At 65.4% G+C, this 11,106-nt stretch overlaps 1 protein-coding gene across 1 annotated transcript; it reads left to right on the top strand.

The window, feature by feature from the left end:
• Positions 1-3,423: 3,423 nt before the first annotated feature.
• MNEG_8990 (sulfite oxidase) lies at positions 3,424-10,880 on the top strand (the record flags this gene model as incomplete). The annotated part of the gene is made up of 18 exons (XM_014042538.1): positions 3,424-3,494; positions 3,655-3,712; positions 3,983-4,137; positions 4,477-4,501; positions 4,651-4,723; positions 5,075-5,264; positions 5,577-5,670; positions 6,027-6,091; positions 6,448-6,529; positions 6,828-7,127; positions 7,731-7,875; positions 8,234-8,347; positions 8,763-8,857; positions 9,356-9,429; positions 9,674-9,782; positions 10,072-10,141; positions 10,483-10,622; positions 10,821-10,880. Coding segments are annotated over 18 exons (1,920 nt in total), but the record flags the coding sequence as incomplete, so codon positions are not given.
• Positions 10,881-11,106: the final 226 nt, after the last annotated feature.

The raw sequence follows: 11,106 nt of genomic DNA, 5'->3' as shown, positions 1-11,106 counted from the left end.
GCGCTTCAGCTTGTTGGTACAAGGGTTTGGATTGCCAGGGGAGGGCTCACGGCTGGCGGTAGGCTGGGAAGGGTCAGGCATACAGGCGTTCGAGGGGGGGGACGCAGGTGAGATGGGGAGCGGTTAGGCCGGTTGCAGGGCGAAGACTTAGCAGGGCGCAGCCGCCCAGCCACGACTTGTGCAGGACGAGCAGCCCCCGTGCGCTGCAACGCCGGCCAGCCGGCCGCCCGGGCGCTCCGCATATTGCACCTCTCCGACACTCGGCTGTTCACCCAACAGACTGGCACGCCGCACCTGCACCGCCCGCGGCGAGAAGTCGCACGCGTAGACTGTGATTTGGGGGTTAGCCTCCAGCAGAGGGAACACAGTGTTGCCGACGCCGCAGCCAACCTGGAGCGTGTTTGGGGGTGGTGGTTGCGAGGGGCCACATGCGCGTGTGACGGGCAGACGAGTGTGAGGGAGCGTCATGTGGGGGGCGGTCCCACGGCGGCGATACAGAGACTGCTTTGGGATGCGGGTTCCAGGCAGCGGCGACGCTTGACCAGCTGGTTTGAGGCACCGCAATCCCCGACCTCCAACAGCACTTGACGCACTCGCGCACAGTACTTCGCTGCCCCTTGCGCAAATCGGGCCGTTCCGCGGGGCTATGCACGCGCCTGCGCACCTATCACTGCCCCTGTCGCCCCCGGCCTCGGCTCTGTGCTGTGCGCACTGCGCCCGCAGACGCCCCCAGCTGTGGCCCTGCGCACCTCAAACACCAACAGGGGTCCCTCCAGCAGCATCGGCCACTCCTTATCCAGATAGTGCCTGCGTTTGCAGGTTAATTGCACGAACGGCGCTTGCTTGTATCAGTCGGGATCCGGGGGCCAGCCTTTCAAGAGATGACCGGGACACGCTGCCGGGGCCATTGGTTGATTAACGCCGCCGCCGCTGGCGGCGCGCGCCTGCGGGCAGCGTCCCTTCAGCCTCCCAAGCGCAGGCTGCCAGTGCTTCCTGCCTTTGCGGACCATCGCGTCACTGATCGTTGCGTATGGGCAGCTGGTGGGTGCCACAACCAGCGGCTCCATATGCGAAAGCTGGTGGCTTGCTGCGCGCACCTGTTTTTGAAGAATTTGTCGCCATTGCGGCGGTAGAAGTGGTCCCAGAATCCCCCGGCCTCGTTCTCATACAATGCTACCGTTGATCCAAGGATGCGCGCGGGCAAGGGTGCATGTGTTGGGTGCAGCGCGCCGCCTTTGCCGCCCTTCACCGTGAAGCGGCGATGCTCAGGATGTGGCGGTGCAGTCAGGCAGGCCTTTGTCCGGTGCCTGCTCCCTGCTTCAGGACCGCTCAGCTGAATCGTATCTGCAGGCTGAGTGCATGAGGCTCTGTGGCCAGGCCGAGGGCCTGTTCTCTATCCCGCCCACCTGCGAGCTGCGTGGGCACTGTGTCTGCAGCAGTCAGGTCGATGCAGCCGCCGCCCGTGCCGCTGCCAGCGTAAGGGCTGGGGTATATTCGCATGATTATAACACCTCCAAGCACCGCTTCAAAGCGGTTTATAACGACTTTTGCTATAGATGGTGATATTTTGAACACGATCTAGTAAACTCGACAGATTTCGTAAGTATATGTGCATGAAATGTCACGCGGATTGTGACATGGGCCTAGCTTAAGTGTGGAAGCTTGTCAGAATACCGGTAATGGTCGACATGTCACCCGGTGAGAGCGACGGTGCGTTTGAAACTGGATCAACATGGAAGCATCAGCAAGAAGTTTTGTAAGCAAATTCTTATTAGGGCGCCAGACAACCGCTGCTGCGCCGGCGCGCGGTGCAACGCCGCCATCAACTTGACGCACTCAATTGATCAATCTGCAGCGAATGTGCCCCGCTTGTTGCCGCATGCTGCAGCAGCAGCCTGGTGATCATGGCGTAAGACTATGGCAGGGCTCGGAAGCCCCTGGTCAAGAGGCCTCCAAAATCTCAAGCGGCAATCCAACACTGCATGCAAAACGAGGGCATACGGTACAAATCGCGCGTCCGCAAACCATGCGTGGACAGCACGCGCCGCGGGCAATGATTCACCAGGTAACTACTTGCCCAGAGTCTCGAGCTGCCACCAAGAAGGGCTGCACGTATCATACACGGCCCGTTGCTCTCCTCTGGCGTGCTGCTGCCGCCCCAAGGGCGGGACCTGCTGCTTACCATGGCCCGAGCAGCATGTGCACGTCAGGTAGGGCGGCGCGCGCTGCGGGAACGGGCTGCGTATGACAGCCTTCGAGGCATCGGCGGAACTCAGGGTGCCGGCGATGGGCCGGACGCACCTGCAGGCCAGCAAACCCTCTGTGATGGTAGTGGCGCTGGTACGACATGACAAGTACAATGTTGCCGCTCACCCCGCCCCAGCCATCTTCCGCCGCTATTGCGAAACAAAAGGAGGGCCGGATCTTAGGTGACATAAAAAAACATCCTGCTCTTCGTTGCCCCACAACATTTGGACGGATTGTACGCAGCGTCAGGACGCCGCCGCCGCGTCGTGTCGTCGGTCACAGCTGCGGCCCACCAGCGGGCCTGGCTTGCTGACTGCTCTGCTGCTCTGCTGCAAGCCTCGCCCGTTCCTTATTGCCGTCGGCCGCTGCCCTCCCTGCAGCAGATTCGCCCTTGCGCTTGTGCTCATGGGCACGGCTGAATCGTGTGTGCAACGCTGGCCAGGTTCCTGCCGGATGGATGCCCGGCGGCAGCTGCGCCTGACCCGTAAACACGGGCAGCCTGCCGAGACGGGCGTGCGCCCCACCAACCAGGTCAGGACGCACCAGGTGTGGGCTGCGGGGGTTGGTGGTGTCTAGGGTTCTGACGATAGATTTGAGGGAGGGAGCGGGGGCCCACTCTCGCGGGCCCGGTGGCATGTCGTCAGCGCCCGCGGTCATGTCAACTCGCACTTTGGCACATTGCGCAAACCGCTGAGTGGCGCAGAATCATATATACCTGTCGACCGACACTGATGCTCGAAATGCCGCACCCTGACCCAACTAAGCTCGCAAACTCAGGTAGCAAATCAGTCATTTGACTGCCTGCCGCCTGAACCTGACGGGCAGGTCGCACCACCGATCGTGTGCTGTGTTGGTGATAGAGCACAGAAATGTCCACAACGGTGAGGTGTAAACAGGGCCGATTAGGCAACTTCGAGACCAATATGGCTGAGCTTTGGGCATTTCGCTGACCCACTCAGCATGACCTGCTGAGTGTGGAGTGACCCAGAGATTCTTTTCGGCAGACTGTGTGGCCTGCCAACAGCGTCGAGGATTGCTTGCAAGTCGTACGGATTCACCTGTCGATCGCACAATCGGGGCATGGTCGTTGCGAGCCACCAGAGTCTCGAGTCCCCGAAATAAGTTGGAACCCCCTCCTTTGATCTCGGCCCGACCCCAATCAACTCAATCTTAGCCATGCCGCACGCCGCACCGCTGCCCGAGCAGCGGCGTCTGCCCCTGGTCGCCCTGATCACAGAGCCTCTCAGGTGCGCTCCCGCCTCGCCTCGCAGCTGCCCTGGGGTCGACACCCCGCCTGGGGCGGTGACGTCACCCGTCCATCACCAGGCGCCCCTGCTGCACTGCCTCTTCATCGCAAGCGACCGCTCCCCGTTAAAATCCCAACATATCACACCATCCCCCTCCCAGCGACCTGGGCCGCGCCGTCGCGCTGGCGTTTGCGGCCGAGAGCGCGCGCATCGTAATGGTGCGGGGGCCGGGGTTTTGGGCGTCACCCGCCACTTGGGATTAGGAGACGGCGGCCGGCACGACCGGCTGAACCCTCTGCCTGCGGGTCTACTAGCTGCCACAGACACTGCGCGCCACTGCACGCAGCGTCTTGCTCCAGTGCAGCAGCGACGCGTGGGCCAGGGTCAAAGCCTGTGTCAGGAGATCCCAGCGGCCGTTGCTGTAGGTGCTTCGTCAGAAAGCCTCGACAGCACGGCGAAGCATGCCCCAGCTTAAAAAATTGAACCAGCGGCAGCGGAAGCGGCAGCAGCAGCAGCAGCAGCAGCGGCAGCAGCAGCAGCGGCAGCGGCAGCAGCAGCACTGGCCGACCGGCTCCCTCCACCTCTTTTTGCTGCACCCGCTCAACCAGAGGCCCCTCCCCCTTCTCCCCACCCGCCCTGCCAGGTGGGCCACGGCCAGGAGCGCGACGGGATGGAGGCCTTGGGGCGCCAGTGCGCGTGTGTGGGGGCGCCGGCCGTCGACATTCATCCGATGGAGGGGCCGCTTGATGCAGAGGAGGTGAGGCTTGGCTTTTGATGGAACTATGTTTTGTGGCGTGTGGCCTGTGGCCTTGCTGTGGCCGATGAGTGATGGTCAAAAGCTCGCTTCATCGGGTTTGTCTCGAAGAGAGGGATTGTGAGGGCAAATGACAGGGGCAGCGGGCAGGGGGACGCTCCAGCCCCCCTCCAACCGCGGCCGCTGCGTGCACGCCCAGCCTGCGCCGCCGCCGGCCCCACACAACAGGCGAACGCGCGGCGACGCGTCCTCGGTGCTGCCGTCATCGCCCCTCCCCCTAACTTCCCCTCCAAACCGGCAGCATGCACCAGCCCTGCGGGCGCATTCAGCCCGGGCTTCCCTGGCCCTGCCCCCCGACGCCGCGTGCTGTCGTGTCACACGCCCACCACCCCCGCCTTGCAGGCCGTCCACCGGATCGCGAGGACTGCCCTCAGCCGCCAGGGGGCTGTGGACATCATCATTTCGCTGCCACCAGGTGGGCACGCACGCAGGGCAGGCGGGCAGGCCCGCCAGCCAGCCGGGACGACGGCGGGCCCTCTCACAGGCGTTTCCGCCGCGCCCGAACCACCCGCACGCCGGCCCCCAAGGGGCGGGGGCGAAGCTGAGGCCTTGAGCGTGCAATTTGCTGCGGGCGGTGCACGAGCAGCAGCACGAGCCGCATGCTCGCTCGCGCCGCGGCGCGGCGCGCTCCGGATGCCCAAACTTTGCGTGCGCCGCGGGCTCTGGGCTCCCAGCGACGCGCGCCCCCCCTCCGCCCGCGCCCCTCAAGCACCCAGAGGCTTGACACACCGCATGCGCTGCGTCCCCAATTGCCCGCCCTTGGCAGCCGGCAATCGCGGGGGCGCCGCGGGCCTGCTTCATCGCGTCCTGCCCAGTGCTGCCGGCGGCGGCGCTGCCGCGCCGCCCGCGTCGGCGCCCGACCAGGCCCTCTTCCTGCGCCGCGCTGTGGGGGAGCTACTGCCAGACCCGGACGATCGCACCGCCGGCAAGGCGCTGTCGCAGGCAGAGCCAGAGGCGTGCGTGGGCCCACCGTTTGAAGGGTTTAGGGGGGCAGGGTTTAAGGTTAGGGTGGCTCGCCATTTGCAGGGCAGGGGGGCGTGCGGTCGGAGGGGGCTGTGATTGCGCGAAAATGTGCGGCCCCGTCGCGATGTTGGGCCGGTGGGATGTCGGTCTATTGCTGTGAAATGAGCTTTGCTAGGCGCAGCTTTGATCACCCCTTGTCTGCATACTATGCTCTGGGGCATTGAGAGTGGGCTCGCTGCCATGCTTGCAACTGTGTGGCGCCCGCCAACCGCCCATCCCCAACCGCTGCCCCTGCGGCCTCGCAGGAGCTACCGGCGGTTCGTGATCAGCGTGCTGGCCGCGGACTCATCCGGCGAGCACAGCCGCGATGCCAGGGCCTGGGGCCGCCAGCTGGCAAAGGTGCGGCGAACCGCTTGCAAACGACGGCCGCTGGCGGGGGCGAGGGCGGACAGGTCCAGGGCTGGGGTCAGGGCCTAGGTTTGGGATTCATTAGGGCTTTTTTTTGAGGGCGTACTGGGCATCGACCTCTGGATGGTTGCAGAAGGTCGTTTTTGGTTGGGGGCAACGCATATCTTACATTCATGTGTGTGACAGCCACGGCACTGGGGCATTCACCGGGCGATGGGCGCGTCGCGTCCACCTGCCTGCCACTGCGCTGGGAGTGCTCATCCGTTTGTTGGCTTGCCAAAACCATTCATTCCCGCCCCTCCCCTCACCTGACCTCGCTGGCCCCCTCCTGTTCTCCATTTTTGAAGGCCGCCGGGACAAGCGCCACGGTGCTCTCGATTCTGCTGCCCGCAGGAGCCCCCACGAGCGGCGGGTGAGCCGGCGGCGCCCCGTGCGTGCACGGACGACAGCCCCGCACACATGCACGCACGCACGTGTGCAAGCGAGCCCACATTGCGCTCCGGCTGGCTGCACGGCTTGGGGTCGCGCTACGACTGCGGCCGGCGCTGAGCGCGGGCCGTGGCCAGCGCGCTCATCGGCCGCGTGCCGCGGAGTGGCTTGTGGGTGGGGCTCTGTGTTGACTCGAGCTCCCTCAACTTTACAATGTTTTGATTTGATCTTGAATCATTTTATGTGGTGTGATAGAGTTTGGATGCTGCTTGATCACCCTGAACCCCCGACTCACCCGAACCCATTTAAACGCACCAAACTTGCCGCCCGTCTGAGCAGCTCGCCGGCACTGGCCGGCGCGGTGGCTGAGCTGGCGCTGCTGCCCTGGCGCCAGGACCTGGCGGCTGGCCAGGCTCACGAGGTGGGGCTTTGTCAAACAAGAGAGGGGGGGTTCCATATTCAGGGTTTAGGGGCGAGACTTCAGGATCTGAGTGTTCGGGGTTTTCGGGCCACGAGGCGGTGCATAACAAGGGGTGTCAGCGCAGACGAGTCTCGAGGGCTTCGGTTCGGTCAGCTGCGCGAGTGACGCCATTAGTCATCCGCCTCGGACTGCGCGCATGGATGTGCACGCTGGTGGCTGTGGGCCACCCTGCTGCACGCAAGTGGCGCCAGAGAGCCGTCCAAATGCCTCCTTCCATAACCGCCGTCAACCGCCGCAGGTGATCCTGCAATTCCCGGGCGGCGCGCCCCGCGCCCCCGACGCCGCCAGCGCCGGCGGCGCCGCAGCCCCGCGCCCGGCCGCGTGGCTGCAGCTGACCCGCGAGCGCGACGGCATCCCAGTCGGGGACGCCGCCGCCGTGCGGGCGGCCGAGGACGGGCGCGGGCAGCCGTCGCCATACCCGCTGGCGCCGCCGCCGCCGATGGTCGCCGCGTGCTACGCTGCGCACCCCGTTTCCTGCGGTAACGGCCTAACCCTCGGCGGGGGCGCTGACGTGGCGACGACAGGCGACGCTCTCGAGGTGGGGCGCCCCGGCCGCGCCTGTGCACTTAGCTTGCGCCCTGCCGGCTGCGCGCGCCCGCAGGCAGCTGCGTCAGGTGTTTCGATGCGCCGACGCGTGGGGGCGCGGGCACACGGGCGTGCGGGCACCGCGGGCTTCGGTAAAGGGGCGCCGCTGCTGCTCCGCTCACCTGAGCTCATTCAAGCCTTGGTGTGTGACTGTTCTGAACTTTGAACCGTGTCTAGCAGTACAATACGGCTGCCCAAGAGGGCTGCATTGTGGCCTCAACATCATTTGACACCCCCCCTTGTGCGCGCGCGCACACACACACACACACACACGCACACACACACGCACACGCACACGCACACACGTTCACATCCACGTGCACACAAGACCCCATATCCTCTCATGCATGCTCTCTTCTTTGCTCGGCCCTGCCTCCCTCGTGGCACCCTCCTGGACTTGACCCTTCTTTTCGAAAAAAAACTCATCACATGAGAAGCCCCAGCCCTGCATCCATCATCCTCCTCTTCAAAATCATCTCTAAAACCCTGCAGTCGTCTCGCAAACTCCGACTCATGACCCCTGTCTGAATCCTCCCCTATGTCCTCCCCCCCGCAGGCATTTGACCTGGGGGTGGACCCTGGCCCCTCCCCCAGCGCCACCCAGCGCGCGGACCCCGCGAGGGCCGTCTGGCTGCCGCCGGGCTCCCTGACGGGCTGCTGCGGCGGCATCGTGGAGGCGACTGGCGCGCGCAAGGCGCCGGGTGCGTGGGCGGCGGTGATGTGCGATGGTTGGGGCTCATGTTATGCAAAGCACATGTGGTTTTGAGGTCTGAACGCGGGGTGCAGCAAGGGAGGTGTCCCATTTTGCTGCAGAGGCATCTCCGCTTTTTTGCGGTAGAGGAGGGCGTAGTCATTCAGGCCAAACGCGCGGGTCATCTTTGGCTGTGCGGGGACTGACATGTGCGTTGACTGGCGTTCGGCACTGAACTCTGTCTGGTCGCATAGCCGCCGCGGACAGAACACATGCAGCCCGTGCCCTGCCGCTCCCCCCTAAGCTACCCCCCTCTCCTCTCCCCACCCTTTCCCCTCCGACTGGAACCATTGACCCCGGGCCCGCAGGCCTGCTGACGCGCCCTTCGCAGCCGGGGGAGCTGGGCCTGGGTAAGCAGGACCGCAGCGGCGCGGTGCTGGGCCCCGCTGACCCCAAAAACCTGGAACCCAGCATGACCCCTGGTGGGCTGCGCGGCCGGCAGCTGATGTTGGTGGTGCCCCAGGCGATTGCTTTCTGCCTGGGTTATAGGGTTTGCAGTTGTGCTGCGATTTGCCTGCTGCGAAGGTGGGGGCTGTTTGCGCCCAGACAGACCCAGGTCAGGGGTGACACCCACAAAGGGGCTGGTGGGCTTGAGGGGCCCCGCCGTACCGCGCCCAGTCGTGCGGGCAGGCCAGCCGCTCGAGGGCCGCTCAGGCGCGACGCATTGCAGGGCCGGCGCCGGCTGCGAACGGGGCCCGGCGTGGGTGCACGTCTTTTTGGGTGCTGGCTGGCGCGCGCTCTCGAGCCGCCCCCCTGACCCCTGTCATTGCCCACCCATCAACCCCCGCTTGCCCGGCCACCCTCCGCACCGCCTTCATTGGTGCCCCGCGCCTGCAGACCAGTACACGGGCCAGCCGCGCCGCGACGCGGCCATGATGGTGCACTGCTTCGCGCCATTCAACGCGGAGACGCCCCACACGGTCCTCTCCAAGGTGTGCGCCCCGCCGGCCGCCGTTATTTTCTTGATATGTCATGAGGCGCCTTTTTATCCGGACACACAGCTGAAGCTTGCATGTACCACGGGCGCGCTGCGCGGCCTTGGTGCGGGCCATGGCAGGGCGCAAGGCGCACGCGTGGAACGGAGCACAGGCGGGGCGGGGCGGGGCGGGCGTGTGGTCCGTTGCTGTTGTGTCTGTTGTCGCCTGGAATGTGCGTGTGCGGCGGCCGAGAGTCTTTGCAGAGCCCTTCAATCGGCCTGCGAGGCTGTGCAAGCATGCTCCGGGGCCACTCACCGACCCCACTCCCCCTCTAGCCTGCGACAACAGCAGCGCCCGCGTGACTTTGACCTTGAGCCTCAATCCGCCCCGGCACTCCAACCCCCTGTGGGCGCCAGCCCCAGCCGCCCTAGCCAGAACGAGCCCGAGCAGCAGCTTGGTGGTGGCCCTAATACCTGTACCCTCGCTCTAACCAATCCCGATGAACCCTGGCAGGAGTTCCTGACGCCGCCCGGCCTGTTTTACGTGAGGAACCACCTGCCTGTGCCCTGCTGCGACAACCCTGAAGAGTACAGGCGCGACAGGGGCCGGGGTATTGGTATTTGGAGAGTCAGGGCAGGGGCAGAAGGGGAGGTGGGCCTGGCTGGATCTCTCCCAGCGCGCGGCTGATGGGGCGGCAGCGGGGCGGCTCGCTGTGCGTGCGGGGCTCCCCCCGGTCGTCGGTTGCGGTCGCGACGCGGGCGCGGCGCAGGCGCAGACGTGCGTGGACCCCTCCTGGGCTGCGTGCGACAGGCCCCGCGTTGATGCCCGCAGGCTGACGGTGTCGGGGGCCAGCCTGGGTGGGAGGGCGCTGGAGCTCTCACTCGATGATTTGAAGACCGGCCGCTACGGCCCCACGATGCACATGCAGGCCTCGCTGCAGGTAGGCGTCTCCGCGGGGCACCGCATGCGGCGCGCGCAGCGCTCACAGCGTGGCCGATGAGGGGCGGCGCTGCGGGGCTGTGCTGGCGTGCGCTCGCTGGCTGCGCTTTGGGCGACGAGCGCACCCCCCGCCCCCCAGCTCCCGATGCGCCCCTTCCACCGCGCCCTCAATCAGTAGGACCCCCCCCCCCCCACACACACACTCATCTTCGACAACTCTGCCGTCCACGTTGACTTTGCGCGGCGCGCAACCCCTCCTTTCTCCCTCCCATACACACAAACACACACAGTGCGCCGGAAACCGCCGGAACGAGATGGCGGCGGTGAAGCTGGTGGAGGGGCGCGCCCCCTGGAACCACGGTAGGGGCACAGCGCGGCAGACATGCTTTTCACGCATGATGCGTGTGCCATGTGTGCCGCGCCTGCAAGTCCCCACCTCTGCCTGCTCTCTGCGCAACAGGGTGCGTATGTAATGAGCTAGCTGCAAAGCCCTCCGCCGCGGACCCAATTTCAGCGCAAGCAGCGAGGCCATCTCTGCAGAACCCTTTCGTGGCCGTCGCTGCAGGCCCCAGCATGCACGTCTTGCAAAGAATTTGCACCCTCGCCTCCCTCGTTGCACGCATCGGGCAATGCCGTGTATGTGCGGCCGGGCCGCCCCGCGGACGTGCCCGCAAGCCTCCTCACTGCCGCGCCCCCCGCAGGCGCCATAGGCAACGCGCTGTGGGGCGGTGTCGCGCTCCGGGATGTGCTGGCTGCAGCCGGCCTGGATCTGTCGTCCGCCGCCGCCGCCCTGGCGCAGGGCGCTGAGGGGCGCGAGGTGGTGCGCCACGTCGTTCTCAAGGTGAGCTGACATGGACCGATGCTTTCAGGGCTCTGAGGGTGTTGGAGTGGCCAGGGATTCGGCGTGATGCCCGGCTGCTTATGAACAACAACCCTTTCGCGTGCGTGCTGTGAGCTTGTGCCACTTGACCCCTGCAGGGCATGAGGGTGACCCTGAACCCTAAGCCTAAACCTGAACCCTGGAACCTGAACCCTGCAGGGCCTGGACTGGCACCGCGAGACCCAAATGCACTACAGCATCTCCATCCCCATCCACAAGGTGTGAAAGCATGCACGTCCGCTGCGCCGCTAACGACGCTGATGATGTCAGGATGATGTCATTGCAGACCTTCTGCTGCTGGGCTTCAGCTCCCCTGAAACAAAGCTGCTCGCTGCACTTGCCCACGCTAGCTTCACACACAAAAGGCCAGCTTGCCCTGCATTGTGTTTATGACTTTACTGCGAGAGATTGACCGCATGCAAACCGCAGCCCTGCCCGCGGCGCC

The sequence above is a fragment of the Monoraphidium neglectum genome (genome assembly GCF_000611645.1).
Source record: "Monoraphidium neglectum strain SAG 48.87 unplaced genomic scaffold scaffold01780, whole genome shotgun sequence".
NCBI lineage: Eukaryota > Viridiplantae > Chlorophyta > Chlorophyceae > Sphaeropleales > Selenastraceae > Monoraphidium > Monoraphidium neglectum.
The sequence above is the reverse complement of the archived record's forward strand: the minus strand, read 5'-3'. Positions and strand labels throughout refer to the sequence as shown.